This window comes from Miscanthus floridulus, chromosome 1 (assembly GCF_019320115.1).
Source record: "Miscanthus floridulus cultivar M001 chromosome 1, ASM1932011v1, whole genome shotgun sequence".
NCBI lineage: Eukaryota > Viridiplantae > Streptophyta > Magnoliopsida > Poales > Poaceae > Miscanthus > Miscanthus floridulus.
Window position 1 is genome coordinate 15,871,603 of NC_089580.1, and position 25,878 is coordinate 15,897,480.

A 25,878-nucleotide genomic window follows, 5' to 3' on the forward strand; every position below is an offset into this window, starting at 1 on the left:
ATGACGACGACGACGATGACCACTCTTTAAGTATGATATAGCATTTTGCTTTGTGATTCGCTTCTAGTAAAATAATGCAGTGACTCCCTTGACCGAATCGCCGGTCGTTTGCCTGCTAAATTTTCTCCGCGCATAGACACCGCGGACACGAGAGGACCGACGAATGATGTGCTTGTAAAACTGCATCATCGAGACTTGGGGTTTTTTTTATTCTTTTTGAGGGGAGCATCATCGAGACTTGGTGACTCAACTGAGAACTGACGGAGGACAACGTCAGAGATCGATCTAGCTAGAATCAAGAGAGCCCACGCCGCATCGTCGGCTTTGGCACCGCCGCCGCGTCTAGATTCCGCCGGCCGTCCGGCAACACATGCAAGCCCCCGTTCGCTCTTCGCTGTGTTTTTTTTTAGCAAAACCGCTTGCGTTTTGTGATTTTGTCCTTGCCTCAGCGGCCCAGCAGCTAGCGCCTGCCGGCCGGCTGGTCTTCCATGCGTCGTTCGGCCGTGCGTGACGGCGCCACACCTCATAGTCATAGTGTTCGGTACTCGGTAACCCCCGTTTGGCACGAGAAGGCAGCTGTTCCTTGGCAGCTCGGCCTTTTGTACCCTCTGATTTCAGGCCAGGCTCCATCTGCTCTACTGGGCCGTTAGTTACTTTTGTTTTTTTTTCGTGGAAAATGGGAATGGTCTGGGCCGGATTCTTGCCTCCGAACAAGACAGCGAACGTGAAGTGAAGAAGCCCTCCTCCCCCCAGCCGCAACGGCCGCCGGTCGTCGTCGGCCACGTCACCCGATCCCGGCATCCCGAGCCCGGAGCCTCACAACCTGATCCTCCTCCCCCACACACTTATCAAAAAAATCCCTCCCGCTCCCACCACCGCCGGTCCGCCGCCGTCTCCTCCTCCGCCTCCGCACCACATTCCATCCCCACTCCGGCGGCCCGCGGCGCCATCATCATGGCCGCCGCCTCCCTCCTGGAGGCCACTCGCCTCCTCTCTACCCCGCGCCCACGCCCTCTCCCGCCCCGCCGCGGCCTCCACCCGCACCTCCTCAGGACCCCGCCGCGCGTCTCCTCTCTCCGCGCCCACCTCCACCGCCCCGCTCCTCTCGACGCGCAGGAGCAGGAGCCGCCGGCGAGGCCTGGCGCGCTCCTGGTCCTCGACGCGCTCAGGAGATCCGTGCTCGACACCCTCGCGGCGCTCAAGCGGCCCGCGCTCGCGCTCCTGCTGGCCGGCGCGCTGCTCGCCGCGGCGGCGGGCGGGCCGCACCCCGCGGCGCTGGCCGCCTCGGGCGGCCGCGTCGGCGGGTCCGCCTTCTCCTCGCGCTCCTCCTCGCCTCCGTCCTACGGGTACAGCGCGCCGGCGCCCAGGGGCGGCGGGTACAGGGCCGCGCCCTTCTACTCGCCTTCGCCCTTCGTGTCCGTCGGCCCGGCCATCGGCATCGGCTTCGGGGGATCGGGGTTCCTCTTCACCCTCATTGGCTTCGCGGCTTTCCTCTACCTCGCCGGGTTCCTGTCCGACTCGTCCGGCAGTGCTAGTGTGCTCATAGACACGGAGAAGACCACCGTCCTCAAGCTACAGGTAGGTTTTGGCTGTTGCTTTGGTGGATACATTCACATTTGCTCGGGTCAGTTGCCATAGCCACTTCATTGATTAGTGGAAAATAGTGTAGTACATATGTAAACTGTTGTTACATTGGCTATTTTTTGCTTGTAGCATACTTCCTGATTTGACACACCATTTCAACATAAGGTTTAAGCCATTGCTTAAATGGCATTGCAACTGAGCCTGGCCTTGTGGTTAGTACGCTGGATATGTTGCCTAGAATCCATATCAGTGACTGTTTGGATGTGAATAGCTCATTTGTCACGTGTATATTTTATCTGGTAGGAGTATATTTATATATTTAAACTTAATGAAGTAATTAGTGCTTGGTATTATTGGCTTTTCAAATCATGATATTTACACAATGTACCTAGATGTACAAAAATAAGACATGCTTACTTCTATTATTTTCTTTATTAGGAGTATGTATCCAATTTAAGTAACAAGGTATAGGCATCCGCTTAAAACATTCTAATAAATTAACATTGTTGGTAGGTTGGCTTGCTGGGCATGGCACGATCATTTCAGAAGGAGCTTGATCAAATAGCTGAGAAAGCAGATACATCTACCCCAGCTGGGTTGAGCTATGTGTTGACAGGTAAAACAAAAACATACATGCTGCTTGATTTTACTACTTCGGGGTTGTGGTGATGTAGCTGGCAAGCTATTTATATCACCAATCGCCATGAACTAGTATGCGTCATGGACCATATTAGAGCAAAAAAAGGGCAAACCTGAACTTGGAACACTGTGGTTGTTGAGGATAACCATCAAGATTAAACATCGGAGGGATTGGGTCTCATTGGGGTGTGTTGCTTTTAGTTGAAGTAATGTACCTAATGTTAGCCTTCTGTTCTGATATGTTTTGGTTCCTTTCATTTCTCATTGGGCCTTGTTCGCCCTTATTGCTGGTAAGGATCACTTTCGTACTTTGCTGGACACAATTTCTATCTGTGATAGTCCATCGCAGTGCTGCTTCTTTGTTTTCACGATCTCTGTTTTGGGCAAGAATTCATGTTACCTGATACAAATTCAATAATTTTGATATAGTTCTTGTTTTGCTTTAAATTGTAAGATTTATTATTTCTGTAAGGCTTATGACCATTCTGCTATTGCCTTGAAATCATGCTGATTGTTTAGTTGTTTTTATGCTGTTCTATAGAGACAACATTGGCATTACTTCGGCATCCGGATTGTTGTATCTCAGCTTACTCATCGGTAAGCCCACCTTTTGCTTTAATTTGTATTCTTTAGCTTATTTAGCAGATTGCAGTGTGTTTCTTGTTTCCATCTAAATGTAACTCTATGACTTGTCCTGCAATGTAATGTTATGCATAACTCCTAGAAAAATGCAAAACTACCTTTTCATTTACATTCCTATTTCACCAGTGATGAAATGATCATAAACTCCTTTTTAGGTTGTAAGTCATATCAATACTTCATGCATGAGCACCTTATCATGTCTTTAGCGTCAGGGTCATAAAGGTTTGGAATTCAGTAATCTCTCATTTCAATGCCTATTAATCACGTTTATTGTTCTAAAAAGGTGGATGTGAAACGAAGCATGGATGATGGTGAGAAACGTTTCAATCAGCTTTCAATTGAGGAGAGGGGCAAGTTTGATGAAGAGACACTTGTGAATGTGAACAGCATCAAGAGGAATAAAGGAGGCAGCCAAAGATCAAGTGGTTTTAGCAACGAGTACATTGTGGTATGTAACAGATGGCACCAGGCCTGTCAAATAGTATCTTATGTGCATGCAATGAGTATATTTTTGCTGATAGAGTTGAGATGCCAATTGTGATTCACGAATTAAGATTTTTGTCTTAAAGAAACACTGTTTACAAACTTATATTCCAGTAGGGGGGGTGGGGGTATGATTTCCATCGTGTATACTGTGTACGTTTGTGTGATTAATATTTCTGATTACCTGTTTTACTAGTATCACTCAGCACAGCAGTGATCACATGATATCTAAGCCTTATTAATTTCATATTTGCAGATAACCATATTGGTTGCTGCTGAGGGAGTACATAAGCTGCCGGTTATAAATAGCAGCAATGACTTAAAGACAGCTCTACAAAAGATGGGTGCCATACCATCAAGCAAAATACTGGTATTTCTTGCTCGTTTCTTTTTTCTCTTGTTATATCATCAAGTTTAAATTCTAGTCTACCATCCCTACTCAGGAGTCATTCCATGTCGAGGGCCTCTTTGGAACGCAAGATTCTAAAAACACAAGAATTGGAAAAACATAGGAATAGAATGTCCTAACATTTTGAATCCTATGGATTGAGAAAACACATGAAACTGCAAGTTTGATCAGGATTTTGACGAGAGTGACACAAAGGAAACTTTCATGAGATTCAACCTCTTGATAAAATTCCTCCAAAATTCCTATGAAACAAGACATTCCATAAGAATATCACAGGATCTGTAGGAATCCAATCCTTTGTTCCAAAGGGGTTTATAGGAAAATTTCCTATATAGGATTTGAATCTCTAGCATTATTCCATTTTTCCTTTGTTCCAAAGGGGGGCTGATTGTATTGGGGTAAAATAATGTTAACTGACAGCAACCTGGTTGTCACTAACATCTACAGTTCTGTAAAATGGTATTTGCTCCAAAATTTGATCCAGACTGGTCCGAACATAGTTCTGTAGTCCATTTCTGTTGTATGAGGCTGTCAGATGTAGTTAGCAAATTTAAAATTGCAGCAAATCAATGTTGTGTTGTAGTGACATACTGACATTTAATAAGCAACATCTTGCTATATTTTCTTTGAGGCGAAGACAGAAACATACTAAGGGGGTGTTTGGATCCAGTGACTAAAGTTTATGAGGTGTCACATGGGGGTGTCGCATGGGGTGTTCGGATACTAATAAAAAAACAAATTACAGAATCCGTCAGTAATCCGCGAGACGAATTTATTAAGCCTAATTAATCTGTCATTAGCACATGTTTACTGTAGTGCCGCATTGTCAAATCATGGACTGATTAGGCTTAAAAAATTCGTCTCGCAAAACAGTCTCAATCTGTGCATTTAGTTTCGTAATTAGTCTATATTTAATATTCCATGCATGTGTCCAAATATCCGATGGGACAACGACTAAAGTTTAGGAGGTGAATCTAAACACCCCCTAACATCTTGCTAGATTACAAAGCATTTAGTCCAAGTAAGATGCGGTAACTCGGAGTTAGAGATGAAACCAACAAGAGTCACAAATTCGCTCTAAAAAATAAAGGGAAAATAAAAATAAGAATAAAAAAAGGGAGAGAAGAACTAAACGAACCAACATCTTGCTAGCCTACTTTCTTTTAAAATTCATGTTGTCTGCATTTTGTTCATATTCATATGCTACAATAGTGATGTCTGATGTTTGTTAATCTTCTTTACAGGCAGTCGAGGTCCTATGGACTCCACAAAATGAGAATGACACGTTGTCAGAGCGAGAGCTCCTTGAAGATTACCCGCTCTTAAGGCCTCTGTAGAAAGATAAAGTTAAGGTTGCCCCTGCAAAGAAAGAACAAGCTGTAGATTCAGTTTTGGTGGTTTTCTTACTAACTACAGCGCAGATCTTGCGTTTGTATAAGAAGTATATAATTTGTAATTGACGTCACTGTTAGCCTTCATTTCAGAACATATAGCGCACAGTGCAAATCTGCAATTGTTCTGTCGATAGTCTTGTTCATTGTTCCTGACACAATAACACAAACTTGTAAATAGATTGTTCTGAAAGAACACGAGAGTCTGCACTTGTGTGTGTACCGGTTCTGATATGGATTTTTTTTTTCAAAAAATAAAAAGAATTGATGAGATATTGCATGTCAGTTCCGACTTCCAAAGTCCACGGTCGACGGTCTCCATGGCTGCAGTAGAATACCGTGCGTGAGATCACTGTGGGGCACCATTTTATTGTTCTGTCTTGTGTGGAAAACAAGACCGTACTTTTTTATGTTGGCCTGCTGCTAGTTGCCAGATTGATACAATCACACAAGCAACTTCCTAACCCAAATAGTATATTACATTACGGTGGTGTTTAAATCTAGGGAGTAAAGTTTAGGGATGTTATATTGGGGTGTCACATGAGAGTGTTCGAATAGTAATAATAAAATAAATTACAGAAGTCTTCAGTAACCCGCGAGATGAATTTTTATTAAACCTAATTAATCCGTCATTAGCATATGTTTACTGTAGCGCCACATTGTCAAGTTATGGACTAATTAGGCTTAAAAAATTCGTCTCGCAAATTAGTCACAATATATACAATTAGTTATTTTTTAGCCTATATTTAATATTCCATGCATGTGCCCAAACATCTAATGTGATAGGGAGTAAACTTTAGAGGAGTAACTAATTAACAAGGCCTATGACAAGCAACGAAACTCATAAACATACTTGTACCGTTGCTGGCCTTATTTAACACGCCAATAATCAGCGTCTGATTTCAGTCTGAACACCGAAACCAATTCGCAGCCATTCTCTTCTTAAACAAACAGCCTGTTTGCTTGTTGGTTTCAGCCAGTCCAAACCAGCCAGTCAACAGTGTTTTTCTCTCACAATAAATCAGCACCAGCCAGCCCAAATCAGCTCAGAAACTAACCAGCGAACAGGCCGAAAGTCCTTAATGCCAACGCGCTTGTAGCGCAGTGGTGAGCGCTCCCGTCGTGTAGGCCACCCACCCACGTCCTTAACATTCGCGTGGCGCTATAATAAGACTGCGACATATCCGTCGCGTGGCGCTATAATAGGACTACGACATACCCGTCGTCTACTAGGCTCATGTGGTTTTGGTGATCTTCAGAAAAACGTTTAAGGTGTATAGGTTGTAGTTAGGGGTGTGCATGTGTAGTGGTGTGAGTCAACTTGTACACTGTGAGTCCATGCTTAAAAAAAAGTCCTTAAGACTCAATCGTCTACGTGTTGCGGTGGTAGGATCAACTCCAGTTGAAGTAGGAACCGGCAGCTCACCAGCATCTACCAACTCGTTCATTTTCCATCGCAGATCACTCCTATAAAACCCACACAGGCCAAAGCCCGAAACCGGCAAAAAGCAACGGCAACAGACTAACAAATCAGCCAGCAACGAACACCCGTTCCGGGAACTTTTTCTTGGCAAGCCAGGTGGTCACGTCAGAGTCAGACAGTAGCGAATCCAAGCAAGTTTGAAATGGCCGCGAGAGCGCCGTTCTGGCTCCTGGCCGCGGCCGCGGTGGCGCTGCTGGTCGCGGCGGCGTCCGCGCAGTCCGGCGGCAGCAGCAGCGATGACTGCACGTCGGCGCTGGTGAGCCTGTCCCCGTGCATGGACTACATCAGCGGCAACGGCACGTCGGCGCCCAGCGCCTCGTGCTGCTCGCAGCTCAAGAGCGTGGTGCAGTCCAAGCCGCAGTGCCTGTGCGCCGCCCTCGGCAGCGACGGCGCCTCGACCTCCCTCGGCGGCGCCACCATCGACCGGTCGCGCGCGCTCGCCCTCCCCGCGGCTTGCAACGTCCAGACCCCACCCGCCAGCCAGTGCAACGGTATGTACGCGGCCGCCGTGGAAGCTGTTTCGGCTTCATTTCACGCTGATTGTTACTCTTTTTTTCTTTTCCCTTCTCACGTTACTAACTGACTCCTCCTGCGATTGCTCGCTTGCGTGCAGGGTCGTCGGGCGGCGGATCGAAGGCGACGCCTTCCCTGCCATCTGGCGGTGCGTCGCTCCGGGGGGCGGCGGGTCTTGTGCTCGGGCTCGCCGCGGCTGCGGTTTACGCCGTGGCAGCTGCGTGAGCGTTGTGATTCAGGATGCGCTGCGTTGCGTCGTGTCAGCTTTCGTTTTTCAGAACGGACAGGGAGGATGTTGAGTGGTTTGTGTGTCTATGGCTTGACCCATTCGTGAAATTGGTTGGTTCGGTTATTCCTACGGTCGCAATAAATTTGCCAGCAATGTGTTATGTGTGTCATGGTTTCACTTCCGTACTCTCCATGCCTTACTTTAAAAAAGCGTCAAGCGTGTTAGGCCAGTCTGGATGAAAGTTTAATTTCTATTTAATGAGCTAATACGTGAGAAAAAAATTACAACATCGCATAAGTATTATTAAAAGAGAGGGATATGAGTTTTATCTAGATGAAACCTACCGCACATCGTTTCCAATGCACTGGAAATTGAGTGAAACTCCATTGATAGTGTTTTTGTTTCATCTCCATGCGTTGGAAACCGAATGTAACTCCAATAGGAATATTTCATTTCATAACACTATGCAATATTTACATACATTGACCTATACAATTGTGAAATAAAACTATGCATTGTATGAATTTGTTTATTAATATGATAAATTTTCATCACTAGAACAATCCAAAATATTACATGTAACATTCCAAATTATAGAGGAATTGTTTCATTGTCTTACTGAACAATGAATTTCCATTGCTAGAACAATACAAAATATATGAAGAAACAATTCAAAATATATAGGAATAATTGAATTGTTATATTGGAACGACGAATTTTGACAAAAAAAAGGAGCACGGAATATTTCAATTACAGAGCTGTTTTGTTGGAATAATCATTTCTTGTTGGTAGAAAAATAAAAATATATCAAGGAACACTTAGAATGATGTGTGAACAATTTAATTATATTGTAGGAACAAAAAAGTATATACAAAACAAAAAATAATAATATAAATGTAAAAAAAAATCATCACAAAGGCTGAAACGAAAATATGAACAAATATGCCAGGAAATTAAAAGAAGATAATATTCAATCAAATAACAATGAAGAAAAAACACAAAAAAACGTTGACTACACGATCAGATCACAAAAGGAAGAAGAAAAGGATTGCCTAGTGATGGGACATGGGCCATGGCCTGCTTTGTAGCGGCCTGGCCGGGTGGAGGTAGGCCGACAATTTCAACACGCCAGGCAAGGAGGTAGTGGACGCGTCGCCAAGATCGCCGAATAAAGGCATGGAGCGGATGAACCAGTACCAGATAGCTAGCACGACAAACATTCCAAGGAAAAAATGGCGTCGCGTGGGAGAGCAACAGCAGCGCGCTTCTGGCTCTTGGCCGCGGCATCGCTGCTCGTCGCGGCGGCGTCCGCGCGATCCGGCCCCGGCGAGTGCACGTCGGCGCTCGTGAGCCTGTCGCCGTGCGTCGACTACATGTGCCGCGACGAGGCGACGTCGGCGCTCGCCCGGTGCTGCTCGCAGCTCAGGTCCGTGGCACGGTCGAGGCCGCAGTGCCTCTGCGCCGCGCTCGGCGTCGACCGGACCACCGCGCTCAGCCTCCGTGTTGTGTGCAACGTCCAGACAGTCAGCGAGTGCGAGAGCGCGTGCAGCGGTTCCGTGGGCGCGGGTTCGACGCAGGCTCCGCCTGCGGTTTGTAGGTGAAGGTGAAGACGCCTTACCTGGCACCCCATTGTATGGTACGTAGCTCCAAGGGGTCGGCGTGTAATAGTCAGCGGACAAGGATGCCCAGCATCAGGCCATCAGCGTATGTAGCTGGCACAGGTTTTCTGTTCATTTCAGTGATCAGAAATGGTGCACTCGCAGAGGCAGCATTGTCAAGCGTCAAACACTACTTGTAAACTTGTACTCAGCAAATACAAGAATAGTGCAGAAACAGAATTACAAGTCTGAGCTAAAATTGATAAAACAGTTCTGGGACCCCCACCAGTATCCTGTGATTACATAAGTAGCCTCGCTGAGAAAACAATTAACACAGTTTAACTTCCAACAACTTCATGCCTCAGGCAGCAACTGTGATTGCAGCATCAACAGGTGCATTGTCGCCGACGAGTTCACGCCTCGCGTACTCCCTCGCCCCATCCTTGTCAACAATCTTGATCACGAAGTTCTGGGGGGCGACAACCAATCGCAGCCGAATCTCCTTAATGCACTTATCAACAAGATCTACTGCTTCCTCAACAGTCATGTCCGGGTGGTACAACTTGTCCATCAGAGACAAGCAGAAATATGATCCGTACCCAAAAGCACCCTTGTCAATCTTGTGCAAGGTTGCAATGTAGTCGATGTAGTACAGAGAAGCGCCAACATCCTTGTCATAACCACCAAGAATAATATTGACCATATATGGATTCTGACAACGTAAACATGAAACATGTGTCAGGGGAGAGGGACATGTTAAAACCTCAATAAAGAGGATAATACATAGCTGACAAAATGCAGAAAAAGATGTTATCAACGTAAGTGCTCTTAGAAAAACAGCAAAACAAACAAGCATTTATTAATTGGCTGCAATTCTTTATGAATGGGATGACAAATGGTGGCACATATGCAGCACATTTCATCGCCGCAGCAAGCATCAAAAGCAAACAGTTGGAATTCTTAAAATGAAAACAGCCCAGTGCTCCCTCGAAGTACAATTGCAATCAGAGGCCAATGCAATTCAAGAACAGGCAAATACTGCAACATCACTCCACAATGTCTACAAATTAATATTAGTAGCCATGACTATTATTCCAGGCCCATAGATTTCATATTGCTATATCAAGTAAAATCTAAACTTCCATCTGCATATATAGTGAAGCAACATTGATCAAGTAAAAATCAAAATACCACAATATACTGTACAGTTGCAATTACACCCAAGAAATGATTGACAGGAAAAATACAAAGAAACAAAAAGGGTATAATCTTCCTGAAAGGAAACATAATAATCAGTCCTACCCATTGCAACAATCAATCTGAAATCTCAGAGTGAATCTAGTAGTACATGGATTACTGGTGTCTACAGGAGCTCCATGAACATGAACCTACCGCTGGAGAACTGAAAGCATGCTGCTAAAATTGTTGGGGAATGCAAAGCATACACCATGTGTAGCGAGACTATTCCACCTAATCTGCAACTATGTTTTACTTTGACTTATCTTAAGACTTGCTTGGGTCTAGGCGTATGGCCACACGATAAATTATGATATTATGATATATATACCAAATAAATGGCAGACATTGCACAACGAAGATAGGATGTAAATATGTAATCATTTTTTTAAAACTATTCTGGCTCAAAGAGAATATATTACCAAGATAACTAGACGTCAAGGAATAGACAAAATATAACATAAATATGATTTCCACAGCCTAAGAATTTTGCAAGTAGTCCACATCACACAACTGTGCTACAATTTAAATACAGGAATATTTACCACAAATTTGCTCAAACTAGAAGCAAATACTGAACAAAAATGCTGCTAACTGATTCTAGGAGCAAATTTCATATGCAAACACCATATATTTCACCTCAAACAACACAGGGGATGACCTTAAACTATACATACAGAGACATTAAAAATACAATCTTTAGCAAGACTGCACGATTGAATTCGTCAAATCTTATCGGTTCAGTGCTGCTATGTGATGTGTTTGAAACTCGAAGATGTTAGGTTATTACTGAACAACTGAACCAGTTCATCCACAAACCATTTTTTTCCCCAATGGGTAAAGTGCTTAGAAAACTTGAACACACGTCTCTTATCCCCTGTTTCTGTTGCCCATAATTCCTCAATCGCACCACCCATATGCCCCTGGCTTAATGAAATCAGCCCCCCTTCACAAAACTAAGCTTGCTCTTTAATCACCATCGACCACAAATTGAACACCATGCAATAATATCCATCCAATCGAACCTTGAACACCCGCATCGGCCTTACCACCTGACTACGCCTAACCCTAATCCACCCTGAACCAAACTCTAGAAATCCAATTCTACCCTAAAAGCTCGACCTTTTTGTAGGCAAACCCAGTAACGCAAAGAAAGGAACATGATTAATTCGGACTGGTACCTTGCGAAGGGCTGTGGCGAGCTCGCCGCGTGTGAAGTTGGCGGCGGCAGTTGTTGAGAGCGGGATGGTGTTGCGGAACTGGTACAGGTGGAGGTTCTTCTGTATGAACTCCGTAAATTGCACCCTGCGCCAACAGAAACGCCCCCCAATCAGAACCCGCAGAAACCCAGGCAGATAGGGATCAGATCGCGCGACACACACAAAACCCTAAAAAAAGCGAACATGGAATCGACGGGCCGGGCCGCCGAACGGACGGATCGGCAAGGGCGGAGGAACCTACCGGTCACCAGGCTCCCCTGAAGCGCCCATCAGCTTGTGCGAGTCGAGGACCATCACCTTGTCCTCGTCGGTCTTGTGGACGAGGATGCTCTGCACGGCGGAGGTGTCGGCCGCCACCACCGCGAAGTCGCGGCCAACCACGCCCAAAACGCACTCCATTGCCGGGACTGGACTGGACTCCTCGCTTGCGTGCTTCCGATGTTGCGCGAGGAGAGAGAAACGGGCGTATATAGACAGGCAGGGGGAGGAACGAACCGGAAAAGAGTTCACCGAGTTCGTCTTGGGGTAGAAGAAAGAAGAGAAGCGTTCGGTTTTTTTTTTTTTTTTTGGCGGGCCTGATGTCTTCGCAGCTGTGTTGCGGGCTGGCTGGGCTTTCTTCTGTTGCTCTGATTGCTATGTGCGGGCTGGGCAGGCCTTCTTTTCTTGTTGTGATGAAATTGCAGTAATCAGAAACCGAATTTTACTGATCTCAATGGTGCAAGCCATAGGCCCCCTTAATTTATTTATTTATATATAGTCCAGTGCGCCCCTTGATTTATATTTATATAGTCAAGTGCTGACAACCCTTTCCTGTTACAACCACAACCAGTGTCGGACACGCGGGATCTACCGATTCGAACTCCTCTGTGTGTTGGATTAAACTCGTTTACGTTAAGCTCCAGCTTTCGCTCTCAGGCACGCAAAAACAGATCGAGACCGGGCAGCATGTAATGCAGTCAATGGAATATTCCAGCGATTACAACCGGAACGGAAGGAAATTTGTAGCCTCGTATCATACTTTCATGAAAAGTACAAGCAAATCTACGTAGCTTTTGTCATCGTATCACAGATGACAAATATCTACTTACAACCGCCAAAACAGAGCCTTGGAAATTTACCGTGGGAATGTGGGGATACATGGATGATGTGTATGAACAATTTGAGTTACAATCACCTAAACTATACACACGGCACCGGGAAATCACCTCCATTGCCACCGCAGACAGAGCGAAGTGATGCGCAACGGCAACATGCATGCGCAACACTTGGCAGTCCAAACCATGCTGCATTATCCGTTCAGTGCCGCTTCATTCATGTAAAGTAAGAGGGAATGGGATACCCATATGGCCCATCATGCAGTGCAAGGTTAACTGCTAGCTATCAAAATTATCTCGAGACACATGCCGCTTTGTATCTATAATCTATTCAATCACTAGGTTGTCAAGAAGAGGACGTTCCAGATGTACATTACCGCCGACCATTTTGCCGTTCAGCAAGCTCCTGCGCATAAAAATAACTCTATCAGTCCAAAATGTTGACCCTTTTTCTCTTAAACGGACGCTAACTAAGACAGTGTTGTACAGATGCAACCAGAATGTTTCAATGATACATCCTGCCTTCCAAGATTTCCTCTCTAGCATGTCATGAGCATCTAACCAAAAATCTATGCAAATGGGCTTTTTACTATAGCCAATGCAATGTCAGGAGAGCTCCTAACAATGTTCACCAGGCAGGCACCAATAGCAGCCCAGTAATTGAAACCTCAGTTTTGAAGCAAATGCAATCAGAATATAAGTTACTTGTGACAATGTACAGGCTTGCAGATGCAGATAATATCTGGGGGGCAGGAGCATCAAAACCTTACACTCGTCGATTGGAGCTCCGCCATCACATTGTTGCTATCCTCCTGAAATACCATAACACTCGTAAAAGGGATTCCAGATATAAAAAAATATATTCCTCAACTCTTAAGCTAAAAGTATAACTTATCACCTCAAGTAATAAATCTTTTCTGGTAATCAATCCTACAACACGAGAAGGCCTAGGAACAACAAATATATGTCTCAATCCAAGTTGACGGAAGAGATTGTACACCTGAAATCATCGGTATAAAGATTATTACATAACTGACTCAGCAAAATAGATGTAAGATCCAAAAGTAAAAGACATGATTTACCTTTGCCAACGACATGTCCTCTGGCACTACATATGGTGAAGGATTTAAAAATGGGGCAAGATCCAAATACAACCCCAGTTCATCCTCTGTCAAATGAATGTCATCAATTGACTTTCCTTTACTTGATGCTGGTTTAACAAAGTCACTAAAATTGTGCCTAAATAATAGAAAAAACATTGGATTAGTACCAGAAAACGTGCATTGGATGTGTTATTATATTGGCTTATATAAAAATAAAAACAAAAACCTGTTCAGTACGCCTGGCCCACAAGGGAAAGGACTGTTCTGGAAATCTACTTTAGCTTGTAGAAGTACCAGTAAGTGGCTGCAACAAAAGGACAACAAGATCGTTGTATTGATTAATATATGCATAATATAATTCACTTTACTGGCCCATTGACTTGTCATAACTTATTGACCTAGGTCTCCTTCACAGAATGCAATAATTAAAACCCCCAGTTCCCAAACATTAAACAAGTTCAAGAGTACATAGCATTGCATCTTACCTACGAAGTATAAGACCTATGACAAGGGACTCGCCATTCTGCCCACGGTCAACAACCTGAACCAAGAAAAGAATGGGAGAAAAAATCAATTAGTCAAAACCCCATGAAAACTTTGTTTAACAACTGCGAACGAAACTTACAGGGAAACCATTATGCTTGTTGGTTCGCAAAACAGAAACGATATCAACGACCCTTGAAACACGTGGTAGGCAGACAACCTTAAATAGGTGGCAAAAGATTGGATGCATCAGAACTGGTAATAATAGTGATGCATGGTAATGTCCACAGTCCACTTAAATAGATAAATGGAGTAAAAACTTCAGAACCTTTTGATTCTTGCACGCATCCCTTGCATTCATATTTCTCATGACTTGCTTAGGCCTGGAGTCCAGTAAAGGGATGCCCCTTAATCGGGCTTGCTCTTCATATAACCCTTCGTTAAAGAAGTCACCAACTGCCTACATAAACTGAAATCAGCAGACACATTCCATTCATTCTATTCAACTAGGAGTCATGGGTTGTAAAGTTAGTACCTTAGAAACTAGAAGAACAAGCATGATCAATGGCAAGAGTTTCAAGTTGTTTGTAATCTCAACCATGATAACACATAAAGATACAGTCATTCTCATTGAACCTCCGAGAAATGATGCAGCACCAAGGAGTGCATACCTACAAGAATATTGATAATGAATAAAAATTGTGTCAAGTTCCAACCAAGAAACCATCAAATAGCATCCCCATTTGAACAAAAGAATAGTGACGTCAAGGTCTATTCAACGCAAAAACTATAACGCAAAGCGAGCATAAATTAATATGGCAATATTGCATGTGTGAATACAAAGAGATGGCAAGGACTCACGTGCCCTCCTCAATGTTTAGTTTCTTATAGAACTTGACAACAAACATTCCAACAAGCCTTCCATATGTAGATCCAATCATTATTCCTGGAACAAACTGGCCAGCCGGAACTGCAGTTCCGAATGTCACAACAGCTAAGGAATAAAACATGACCTGAGACCCAAAGGGGGGAAAAGTAAGTAGATGAAAGAACTCATCAAAGTAATCATTTAATTTTAGCAAAGCCAACTTGGTAGCTTGATTAACCGAATATCAGATTTTGGTACAGTAAAAATGGTGACCCATCATGGTTTACTCTACTTGATAGAATGTGTTCTCTTTTCTCTCTCAAACATGCAGGAGAGCTACGGACAAAATGCACTACCAGGGCAAGAACAGATAACTAAATTTCTATGAGCCTGTTTGTTTCCATGGAATTCAATCTTATTTCAAGAATTAAGAATCACATTTTATTTCAGATCTTAATTGAGGTGTTGCAGCCGGTGAGAGTTTGACGACAACCGTGAGAGTCCCCCACACAGAGCTTTTTGTCTAGACTCTCAAGAGACGAGTGAAGGAGATCGGGCCGTGGAGGTGGTGATGAATCTCACATTCCATTTCTTACTGTTTCCCTTTCCATTTCTTACTCTCTAAATTTGATACAAGTCTACACTTAAGATTTGGAAAGTGGTGGAATATCAAAATTTAAGCCAAATAGCCTAGTTCATGAAGTAGATTCCGACTCCAACCAAATGAAAGGATCCAAACAGGCTGTGAGAGATTATGACTATTTGGATCTGATGGACACTTTCTAATAGTGGCCCCACAGTTATATAACATGTAGTAAATAAACAGCATAGGATGAAACCCTAGCAGAGTACTGGAAGATTGTAGGATAGCAAATAACAGCGAAATAACAATGACAAAATGTTAGCTAGATAATCAATATAACCACAAGTTCAGCAAAATGTAGCCAATTCCAGCCCTATAGAGAAATCATACCTAAGGAACAAAACTACATATGCAAATATAAAAAAAGAAAAGAAAGGATACCAGGAAGGTGATCAGGCTTTGTGCACTGTATTCATGGAATGTTTTTGCACTGAAAAGATTACGTATTGCATCATCCTGCAAACAAAATCATGTCGAATAAGACCATAAGGAATTGTACACTTACAAGAAAATGCTCGACTAAGGAAAGTACTCTAATGATACTTAACCTGAGTATTGAAGAAAATGGTTGCTAGATCATTGTACTCTCTATCTTTTGAACAATAGAACTGCATAATGCAAACAAAGGATTAATAAAAGAAAGAAAGTATCATTATCATACAGCTGAAGAGAACATGCAAGTTGAGCAGAAATTCACAAAGTAAATCTCACGTTAACAAAATTCCCATCTGTACCAGGTGGATGAGGGCATTCGATTCCAGAATTAGTATCTAACTGAGGGCATGGGCTGCATTTCCTCAGTAGTGGCAACACAAAGGAAATCGTGGATGTTACCAAAGATATAAGGCAGGCTTCAAAGATCTGAAAATGTTATTATGGATGTCAGAAATAGAACTACAGACAACAGAAGCAAATCTACCACTAAAAATCCATCATATACTCAGCATACTTGGACTCGTTTCCCTTTCTTATGAAGATACGTTCGCCGCCATTTAGTTATATACAGGGTGAGTTGATTAAATAATGCCCCTGAAAAGAAACTAACACATTAGATTCAGGAAAATTTGATAAAAGAATTAATACACATGAAAGGACTGTTTATTCAGTTAATCGGTTTGGAACTTTGAATCTACTGGGGCATGAGTTTTCAGGATTGTGTGCGTCGCTCAATAACAACATTTTACCATAGAACTTCATCCAATTCTGAATAGTGGAGTCTCTAAAAGACTCCAAAGAGTAGTTACTAGCTGACATGGAAATAGGTACAGTGCAGCCTAAGAGCAGATGCATAGTGATTTTGTAAGGATGCAGCTATACCGCCCTATACTGGTTAATGACTAGCACGATAAGAAGACAATAAACTATGCAAAGACGAGGACCACATTTAAAGGATTAAGATGTCCTAATCAGCACAGAAACTATTGTTAAGTGAAACCTGACTTGTCTTTTATAGATACACTGGATCGACACTGTGTTACTTACCAAGAAGTCCACCAATAACACCAATAATTGCCATAGGAAACAGTTCCTGATATGAGTAATCTTCTTGACCTCTTCAAATCAAAAGGATAAGAACAATTTATATCACAAATGTCATTTCCTGATTGAAGCACGACCAGTCTGATTGGGGGGGTGGGGATTTATCTTACCCAGATATGTCCCAGATTATAAAACCTCCAGCTCCAAAATGACCACATTTTCCACTGTTGCACCAATTCATGGCTGAACGCACCACAACGGCCACCACAGCAGATGTGAAGAATACTCTCCACATAAGATGACTTCTCCACCTTCAGGAATGTAAACGTGAACAGAATCAATCAAATGTTGCAGTGCAGTGCAGACAGTTGAAGCAAGTTTTTCATGTCATTTGGCCACTCTGATTGAGTACAAAGACATACTAAGAAACAATCTATTGCATGAGGTTGCCAATGCATGGACACAAAATACGCTGAAGAGGTGTTTCAAAGGTGAAGTGGCGAAATGGTTAACGGTATTATAATAGCAAAATATCATTGTGATGTTAAAATAGCAAAATATCTACAGTAAATGTTGGGATGAAAACTGATGAATGCTACTCAGGATTGAAAGCATCCTACCTGTATTTTCTAAATGAATTCAAATATGCTCAAACATGAATATGGATTGAATATCCATTCAGTTTGGCCAAATATAGATAACATTATAGTTTGCTATATATCAAGGCATCAAAGACTTTTTACCCTCATATAGAGCAATTTAAGCATTTTCATTTATTTATTTCACCAGAAGAAATGTGCATCACACTATAAAATGTAAACCTCCGAGCTAGTTAGACATAGTGCAATAAAATATGCATGCAACTTTGTTGGACCCAACTCTAACATAGTAGTCCGAGTAAAATAACATTCAGGCCCCAAAACCTCATACCACATTCGCATCCATATTCTTAAACAGTCTCACAGTGCAAATAGCAAATAAATTTTTAATCAGAAAACAAACTATAAACCACATTCACATCATGAAGAATACAGTAGGCAGAAAACAAAAAATTTAACAAATAACATATATCCATTTTAGGTTTCTCGGCTCTAGGTCACAGTAAAAGTACCCAACAAAATCCACAAAAACTAGCTAATGAGTATTATTCTGAAATCTAAAACAAGCTTTCAGGTGAAGCAAGGGAATAACAACTGGCAAGCAGCATGAAAGGTCACCGCACAGAAGTATGAACACTTAGGTACAAAGTTAGAAAAGAAATGTATACATCAGAAAGGGAGATGGCAATGAACTCACAAAGCCTTAGTTAACTATAATGTCAATAGCACTAAGACCATTGTGCAATTATATGACCTTAATATTTCAGGATATCTCCGTGTGTCCTACTACAAGTCAAACTCTCAGTTTTATCCTACACTGAAAGTCTGAAACTTGAGAAGCATGCAGTCAGAAAACGCTAAGGATAGAATTTCAGGACCACCCACCATACTCTGATCACATTATACACACACAATGAACATTGTGTTCACTTGTTGAGTTCACGTTTGCAAATCTTGATGGTTTGGTGATAGCATTTACGGGACAGGACACCTCAGGTAGCCAGTTCCTGATAAACTTCTACTTGAAAGAGCGCTCTGTAATTCAATCTAGAATTAATTTGCACCTTGCAATCACGTATTCATGATGTTGCAGGCAGAACAGCAGCCTATCATGAGGGAGTTCATAACAGGCATGGTTAATAAGGTGGTAAACACTAAATACTCCCTCCAGTCACAAAATCTTGTTACTATGGGGAATACAGTCAACTCTCAACCTTCGAGGGATAACAAACTTAAAAACTTTATACTGATCCTGTGTAGTTCATATAAGTAGATTTTGCATAGAAGTCATATTACAAGAGTATTATTATCGATTAACCAGAGAGATGAGAATGACCAGAATGAACTCTTAAGCGTTTCATGTCACTAGCCATTTCAACTTGCTACAGTCAACCATAAGGTGAATCACATTACTATATTAGTACTGAAGATTTTGTTGCCAGCAGCTAAAGGAATAAATAAAGTAGCAAAAAAGATATATAAGTTAGAAAAGAAAAAGAAATAACAAAAGCTGAGTTGTTAACACTGTTTATTTTCAAGCATATAAAACACAATATTTCTATAACTGAAATAGTAGTTTGTTAAATTCAGAGAAGACGATTAGGGAAACTACAGATCGGAAACTCGAACAAGTCATCAGCTAATAGGACTTGATGCCCTACCGGTGTTGCTGCGCAGGTTATAGGGGTGGAAGAGGGGAGGACGTCGTCTGTACTCTCGACGTCGGCGAGGGGCCGTGGCAGCGAGAGCGACGGCTGCTGCTGCAGCCCTAGAGTTCACGTCGCGTTACAGTAACGCGGGTACTGTTCACACGAGGGAGAGGGCAGGAACGGCTGGCTCCCAAGGGAAGCCAGCAACTTAATTGTTGCTTTCTGCTTAATTCCAATAATCCCCGATTACAAGTATTTATCCTTCCCTATAGATGCTATAATTAAGGAACTATATCTATCTCTAAGAAAATACCAAATAAGCGATAAATTGGGCCTCTAAGCCCCTTAACAGACCGGCCCCCTAGCCACTATTGGGCCTGCGCCTGGCATAGGGGATGCCGGTCATAACATCAGCGCTCTAAATCGCTAACTTTCCAATTATGTGTCAATTTATCCATCATAAGGTAAAAAGTTGATAGAACAATCTTACCAGGAAGTAACTTCCTCTAAGGCGAATAGTACCCCACCAACAGGAGCTCTGAAGGCTGCAGCAACTCCAGCTGCACATCCACATGTCACCTTTTGAAACATTAATAGTTTTGAGAGCTTCAATATTATAACCCTTTCATTCTTAAAAAAAAGTTCGGAATGCATTCGACATTATATATAAGAATTCTTCAAGATTGAAAGGTGCTAATTTTCCATATTACTTTCCTTTTTTCCTTATTGTCCTTAGTTCCAGAAATTAAAGAGTCTGATAGAGCATGTGTATCAGAAGGTGCTAAAAACAACAAGTTCAAGAAAAAACAAATTTGAATAAAGACTTGTTTGGCAGCTTGTTAGCCTTAAAACTTGATTCCCTGCTAACAATCTGCTTTATCTTAACAGCCTTTTCTTGAGGGCTTGCTTTAACAATATCTACATGACTTGGCCAAAGAATGTTAAGTTGTATAACCTCGAAAACAAAAATGAGTTGCCACATGAAAAAGGAAAACTTGAAACGGATTAGTAAAAAAAAAAAAAAAAACTTGAGACGGATTCATCTATTTAGGCATTTCAATTCCAGTGAATTTTTAAGGTTGACTGATCGGGAGAAGCTAAGGTATTAGCAAAGGGCCTGATCGGCTGTGCTAGTTTTAGCTGCAGCAGCTGCTGCTGCATGGATTCAGTACTACTCTACGCTGTTGAAACTGGTTGGTTGGTGCTCAGCAGCTGCAAAGCTGCTGCTGCAGCAATCTCAGCCAATAAGGCTCAATTCTCATGTGGTAGGTAAGGATGCACCAGCAAGGAAGTGTGACAGTGGTGCTTGCTATTAATCCTCACATTTCAATAGAGAAGATGCAGCTGGGCCATTAAGGTATTGGCGTATTGCAAGCAGATATGTCTGTCATTTGACAACACTAGGATAACAAAGTGTAGACTTGAGTGTCTAAAGTCTAAACAGGCAAGTCTTGCAATTGCCATACAAACCAAGAACATTCACATCTGAACCACTCCACTCGGATGATCTTGACCAACAGTGTTATGACAAGGCAAATGTCTCGGTAAATAATACAGCATCATTTTCATATACTACCAAAAGTCCAAAAATATGTCCTTGAACCAGACTACACTCAATTTCTGCTGGGCTGCAAACAGGGTATGAGTGGTTTACATTTGTTTACACAGTCTTTTTTTTTCATGTCACAAGATGGCCTAGTACAACTAAATGGCACAAAGAAACCAAGAATTCAAGATAATTTGAAGATTTAAGTATAATGTATGACAAAAAAAAAAAGCCTTGAGTGACTTTACCTAATAGCTATTCATGGAGGCATAAGTAATAGATAGATTGCATGGCCAAAAGTAACTTACAAGGTCTCGCCTATCACGATCGCTTTCAAAAATCCGTACCCACCTAGAACTCAAGTGGTACTTTGCAGATCCACCCTATACCACATGCATAGAATTAGTCGACACTTGATAGTATGAAGCATTTTCATATGATAGCAACAAAATACTTCCAAGTGGAAATGAAGTAGAACAAAAAAGCTAATCTGCTGTCATGTCTTTATGTGTTGGCCTTGGTGAACAGATTTTGTTGGGCCAGTCAATATCAATTCAAAATACAGGTTGACCCTAAAGCTGTCGATTAGTTCACTTTGTGAGCATCACTAGTTCAGTAGTTCACTATTGCTTAGTATAACATCATTGATTGTTGCAGATCTACCTTTTTTGCCCCAAGCACAGCATATTAGCACCAAAATCTGAGTAGCCAACCATTGGTTATATCTTTCTACATACAAACACACCAAAAGCTACACTTGTCGACATGTATCAAAGCCCTTTGTCAGCACACAATATGAACATGAGAATTGTCATGTTGAATGCCACAACTTATTGAGAACGTCTCCAAGGTTCCTAAATCGATGCTTGTGGGAATCTGTTTTTTACTTTTTGACTTTGACAGCTCATTTACTATCCTTCAGGACAATGAGATACCACAACGGCCTGTTCTTTTGAAATCTATTCTAACCAAAGAAGACAACAATAGACATGATAGAAGTAGTGAAGTACATAGCATAAATCCACATCTTCAACTTGTGGATAACTAGTGAATGGAGATGTTCAAATCATGATCATAAACCCACTTGTCCAAGAAGCGAAGCAATGCAGGCCCCAGTATGAACAAGAGGCCCTTCTTTTCCTAGAGCCAATCCACCTCCAACTGATCCAATGCTCCCAAAGATCTATGGCACAAAGCAGCATATATGAGATAATACATCATATTAGCTGAAGAAAGCAATGTAAAAAGTTGTAAACCCACCTTCCCAACTAATGTCCTGAAAAGGAGGATTCCATGTGTATCCACTCCTGCATAAAGACTTCAAACTACATCAATTTCTCAACGACAGTACCAAATGTTTCAGTAACTAAACCTTACCATTTAAGTAACCTTTGATCTCTGGAATACCAGATCCAGCAGCTGCTGGAGCAAAGTTTGTGACTATATATACAGAAGAGAAGACCAGGGCTAAATTGAAAACTGTGTACACGAAGAATCCCACAAAATATGAGTGCTTTATTATAGCAAATGTCGCAGTATATTTCCATCCAGAGAAGTTCTCAACAGCCAGGTTTATGAATATAGCAGCTAATCCAGTACCTACAAACCAGAAAATGATATCAAGTGCAAGAAGAATCAAACAATGCAAGTAAAACTTGGAGTATAAAATATATCTCATAACAGTAACAGTCTTATATGCTTAAAGTCTCTATTCAAAAAAAAGGAAGAAGAAGGCATAGTTTCTCATTAGCTGAATCATTCAACATATGTTGGCCCTGTTTGGCAACCCCATCTCAGCTTATGTTTCTTTTAAGCCACAAGCCAGCCCAAACGTGAAATTTGAAATGCTCAGAAGCCATCGCACCCCAGCTTCTCAGCTTTTTTCCTCGCTAACTCACAGCACCTCCCTCCCTCCTCACTAGCACCGTTCTCCTCCCCCATGTGACTCCCTCTGCATCCGCCTCCTTGCAGTGCCGCTCTGCATCGGCCTCCTCATAGCGCCACCAGGCAACATCCACCTCCCCAAAGCTCGCTCGCGGAGACGGCACACCGGCGTTGAGGTCATGGTCGACGCCGCCACTGCCCAGGAGAAGCCACACCATGCACCTCTGAGCTGCCAGCAGCACACCTCCGCCAGCCCTTGACCATGCTGCCCCTCACCACTTCTGCTCCACAAGCCCTTGGCCACACAGCTTCTCCAGCTCCGCTGGCTTGTGTGGGTTTGATTGGGATTTGTGTACTAAAGTTCGATTTGCGTAACTAGGTGCTCAATTTGGTTGCCTGGAAGGTTGATTGGGGCAGCGACAAGCTCTACCCTGTGGCTAACGTTGAGCTCAGGAGCTTGCTTTTAGTTCGCTGAAGCATGATGCCCACAGGCAGCTTTTCCTATAAAGCGCTTCTTAGAAAAGATTGCTCATAGAAAAAGCCAGCTATTGAGAAAATCGCCTAAAAATTAAGCTATTCCAAACAGGGCCATTATACCGTCACAAAAAGAGTTTCCTTTTGTAACATGTTGCATGAATTGTTTTGAACCCTGCAACACCAATCTTTATGTTTAGGTACTATTTATGAGTTCATGATGTCTGTTTGTACCCCAACTGGGAATTTAGTGAACCCAAGATGCTACCCACCCGAATCCATCAAGTTTTCCAAAAAGAATTACTAAGCATAATCCTTGTTCATGTATGGTGAGCACCAGAATCCATCTGTGAATCAAATAATGAGGTATAGAATAAACTAGATCAGATGCACGGACTGCAATGGTCATCCTATCAGATACAACTTAACAAAATAGAGGACAAAAGTTTGGGGGTGTTTGGTTGGCGCCCTGGCCTGAGGGCCTGCACCCAGGCAGGTGGATCTGACCCTAGGCGACCGAAATCAGACACCTGGTGTAGCTGCCTGGCAGGCACCAACCAAACAGGCCCCTTGTGTTGTGATAAAAGTACTCAAATAGGAATGAAGGTAATAGAGAATCTGCAAACTGTGGTAAATAACAAATACTAAACCATACTCTGGGATTCCACTTTCATAAAATACAGTACAACATTTAGAAGGAGCAGTGCCATATATGATAAGAATGCGCAATTCGTTAAACAGAAAGTGTGCAGTATAGCAGCAAAGCTCTCGCTTAACCATTACTCCATATGTTGCCCATTCATGGCTTCATGCTAAATTCAGTGTTCTGAAAAAAATGGTAACCAGCACTAAGCCAATCACCCCCACCTTTTAGCAATTACACAGCCTAAACCATGAGGGCATCTAATCCTTTTATACAGCTGATTTTACATGGCTTTTCCGTGTTCTGCACTTTCAGTTCAAAAATACTGTAGTAGATTTTTTTGTTGCATTGCACATTTTCTTTATCTGCCTAACACATTAGTAATATGATAATACAAACCCAAGTCCGAAACTCGCTTTTCCATGTTCTGCACTTTCAGTTCAAAAATACTGTAGTAGATTTTTTGGTTGCATTGGACATTTTCTTTATCTGCGTAACACATTAGTAATATGATAATACAAACCCAAGTCCGAAACTCAGTTGGATGAGACTCATCACTCATCTGAACTAAATTTTGTGCAATTAGGCTCACAGTTTAAGTGATACAAGTGTAGTCAGGCAAGTAGACCACCTCAGGGGAAAACGATTGCTATACTAAGCTCACAGAACCAGACAAATGGCTAATTATAACATGATGATGACAACAAAGAATCAAACAGAGTGCTCACCAACGCCGATCAGCAGAGAGAACAGCCACTTGAGCATGACGTAGTAGGGCACCCAGAACTTGCTCCGCTGCGCCTGCGCCGACCCAGCAACACAAACAACTAAGCTGACCGCACACCAAAACCACACGCTCCAGAGCCGAGGGCAGTATCAGGAGCAGATGGGCGGGGGCGGCGCGTACCTGCTCCTCCCGGTACGCGTAGTTCTCGATGACCTCGTAGTCGAGGCTCTCCATGGCGGCGGCGGACAAGAGCTCGCCGCCCGCGGCCGCGAAAGTGGAGGGGCCTGCCCCCTCCCCGTCGGCGGTGGGGAGGCGTGTCCACGCGAGCCGCGCCATCCCGATGCCGTCGGGGACGTCGTGGTCGACGCCGGAGAGCATCGGATCGGCCTGCGGCGGCGCCGGATCCCGACCGAGACGCGCGATTCCAACGGCTCGATCGGGGTAGGGGAAGGGTTGCTACGAGACTGGCCGGGAAAGCTTTGGAGCCAAGAGTTCGTCTAGTTGATCCCGTCAATTTGTGGCGTGTTTAGGATGTGTGTGGCATACGGGATTTGCTGGGAGAGTGCCTGCGTCTGCGTGCGCGTGTCCTTGGCGGTCGTTCGCCGCGGTAGGGGAGCGCGCCCTGGCGCGGTGCTGGAATCTGAACCGGAGACCGCCGCTGGGCTGCTTGACTGCGCCACGGGGGATCGACGGCGCAGCGCCCGGGGGAGATGCCACCGGCGGAGGAGATGCCGGAGCTAGTCAACTGGTCGTAGACTCGTGGTGGGCCTTAACTTGGGAAGAGTGGCTGCGCCACGGCCCAAAGTCCAATTAAACTCCACATAGCGAAAATGATTGTCCCCGCAGCCCCCAGGGCGATGTTGAGAATTGAGAGTGTAGTTTTCTCCGGCTTATATAAATTTGGTATGTTTTGATCCTCAGTTTCTCACACAAAGTTGAAATGACTTTAATTTAGAATGAATGGAGTAAGATCTAATTAAGCCTTTTTTGACTCAATAGTCTTTTTTGAATCAAGTAGAATATTTTTACCAATGATGGATCATTTGTTTTGAGATAAAGTATTTGTTTCATGGAAAAGGAAGTATGCTAAAATAGAAGAAAAAAATGTCAAGAGGTTATAACATGGCGTTGCGAGTTATATATGTAAAGTATAATATTCTACAGGAAAAAGTCTACTTAACCCCCCATCTTTCATACTTGGTCTACTTCACCCCCAACTATGAAACCGTCTGTTTTACCCCCTGAACTTTCTAAAATCG

At 43.0% G+C, this 25,878-nt stretch overlaps 5 protein-coding genes across 6 annotated transcripts; 3 read left to right on the forward strand and 2 right to left on the reverse strand.

Moving 5' to 3' along the window:
• The first annotated feature begins 747 nt into the window (after positions 1 to 747).
• On the forward strand, positions 748 to 5,382 carry LOC136549444 (FLUCTUATING-LIGHT-ACCLIMATION protein 1, chloroplastic-like). Its single transcript, XM_066540758.1, has 6 exons — positions 748 to 1,578; positions 2,098 to 2,200; positions 2,765 to 2,820; positions 3,149 to 3,313; positions 3,605 to 3,718; positions 5,002 to 5,382. Exons 1-6 carry the CDS (start codon positions 955 to 957, stop codon positions 5,092 to 5,094), a joined length of 1,155 nt encoding a protein of 384 aa, XP_066396855.1. The 5' UTR covers positions 748 to 954; the 3' UTR covers positions 5,095 to 5,382.
• Positions 5,383 to 6,666: 1,284 nt separating this feature from the next.
• Positions 6,667 to 7,488, forward strand: LOC136549594 (non-specific lipid transfer protein GPI-anchored 5-like). Its single transcript, XM_066540965.1, has 2 exons — positions 6,667 to 7,122; positions 7,245 to 7,488. Exons 1-2 carry the CDS (start codon positions 6,774 to 6,776, stop codon positions 7,367 to 7,369), a joined length of 474 nt encoding a protein of 157 aa, XP_066397062.1. The 5' UTR covers positions 6,667 to 6,773; the 3' UTR covers positions 7,370 to 7,488.
• Positions 7,489 to 8,605: 1,117 nt separating this feature from the next.
• On the forward strand, positions 8,606 to 8,974 carry LOC136452526 (non-specific lipid transfer protein GPI-anchored 5-like). Its single transcript, XM_066453139.1, has one exon. It carries the CDS (start codon positions 8,606 to 8,608, stop codon positions 8,972 to 8,974), a length of 369 nt encoding a protein of 122 aa, XP_066309236.1.
• Positions 8,975 to 9,144: 170 nt separating this feature from the next.
• On the reverse strand, positions 9,145 to 11,936 carry LOC136549518 (proteasome subunit beta type-2-like). The gene is made up of 3 exons (XM_066540853.1): positions 11,669 to 11,936; positions 11,389 to 11,512; positions 9,145 to 9,683 (listed from the first exon to the last, which is right to left on the reverse strand). Exons 1-3 carry the CDS (start codon positions 11,824 to 11,826, stop codon positions 9,333 to 9,335), a joined length of 633 nt encoding a protein of 210 aa, XP_066396950.1. The 5' UTR covers positions 11,827 to 11,936; the 3' UTR covers positions 9,145 to 9,332.
• Positions 11,937 to 12,417: 481 nt separating this feature from the next.
• On the reverse strand, positions 12,418 to 25,389 carry LOC136549313 (chloride channel protein CLC-d-like). Of its 2 annotated transcripts, none has more exons than XM_066540642.1 (23): positions 24,800 to 25,389; positions 24,621 to 24,693; positions 22,269 to 22,490; positions 22,152 to 22,198; positions 21,976 to 22,074; positions 21,200 to 21,274; positions 19,836 to 19,924; positions 17,268 to 17,408; positions 17,101 to 17,171; positions 16,568 to 16,647; positions 16,453 to 16,479; positions 16,167 to 16,226; positions 16,000 to 16,074; positions 14,969 to 15,120; positions 14,643 to 14,778; positions 14,436 to 14,567; positions 14,250 to 14,327; positions 14,110 to 14,165; positions 13,851 to 13,928; positions 13,604 to 13,760; positions 13,420 to 13,521; positions 13,287 to 13,333; positions 12,418 to 12,927 (listed from the first exon to the last, which is right to left on the reverse strand). In XM_066540642.1, the coding sequence occupies exons 1-23, from the start codon at positions 24,995 to 24,997 to the stop codon at positions 12,849 to 12,851; spliced, it is 2,274 nt and encodes a 757-aa protein (XP_066396739.1). In that variant the 5' UTR covers positions 24,998 to 25,389; the 3' UTR covers positions 12,418 to 12,848. The 2 variants fall into 2 exon arrangements, with proteins under 2 accessions (XP_066396739.1, XP_066396681.1); XM_066540584.1 differs by having other exon boundaries at positions 16,330 to 16,479.
• Positions 25,390 to 25,878: the final 489 nt, after the last annotated feature.

What these genes read in the sequence shown, in the direction of transcription:
- LOC136549444 (XM_066540758.1), top strand. Translation starts at nt 955, where the DNA reads ATGGCCGCCGCCTCCCTCCTGGAGGCCACTCGCCTCCTCTCTACCCCG. An exon ending in GTTGAGCTATGTGTTGACAG is followed by an intron (nt 2,201 to 2,764) that starts GTAAAACAAAAA and finishes GCTGTTCTATAG; the next exon opens with AGACAACATTGGCATTACTT. An exon ending in GTATCTCAGCTTACTCATCG is followed by an intron (nt 2,821 to 3,148) that starts GTAAGCCCACCT and finishes TGTTCTAAAAAG; the next exon opens with GTGGATGTGAAACGAAGCAT.
- LOC136549594 (XM_066540965.1), top strand. Translation starts at nt 6,774, where the DNA reads ATGGCCGCGAGAGCGCCGTTCTGGCTCCTGGCCGCGGCCGCGGTGGCG. An exon ending in ACCCGCCAGCCAGTGCAACG is followed by an intron (nt 7,123 to 7,244) that starts GTATGTACGCGG and finishes GCTTGCGTGCAG; the next exon opens with GGTCGTCGGGCGGCGGATCG.
- LOC136452526 (XM_066453139.1), top strand. Translation starts at nt 8,606, where the DNA reads ATGGCGTCGCGTGGGAGAGCAACAGCAGCGCGCTTCTGGCTCTTGGCC.
- LOC136549518 (XM_066540853.1), bottom strand. Translation starts at nt 11,826, where the DNA reads ATGGAGTGCGTTTTGGGCGTGGTTGGCCGCGACTTCGCGGTGGTGGCG. An exon ending in TCAGGGGAGCCTGGTGACCG is followed by an intron (nt 11,513 to 11,668) that starts GTAGGTTCCTCC and finishes CTGTTGGCGCAG; the next exon opens with GGTGCAATTTACGGAGTTCA. An exon ending in TCGCCACAGCCCTTCGCAAG is followed by an intron (nt 9,684 to 11,388) that starts GTACCAGTCCGA and finishes TTACGTTGTCAG; the next exon opens with AATCCATATATGGTCAATAT.
- LOC136549313 (XM_066540584.1), bottom strand. Translation starts at nt 24,997, where the DNA reads ATGCTCTCCGGCGTCGACCACGACGTCCCCGACGGCATCGGGATGGCG. An exon ending in ACAAGCATAATGGTTTCCCT is followed by an intron (nt 14,166 to 14,249) that starts GTAAGTTTCGTT and finishes TTCTTGGTTCAG; the next exon opens with GTTGTTGACCGTGGGCAGAA. An exon ending in GGGCCAGGCGTACTGAACAG is followed by an intron (nt 13,761 to 13,850) that starts GTTTTTGTTTTT and finishes TCTATTATTTAG; the next exon opens with GCACAATTTTAGTGACTTTG.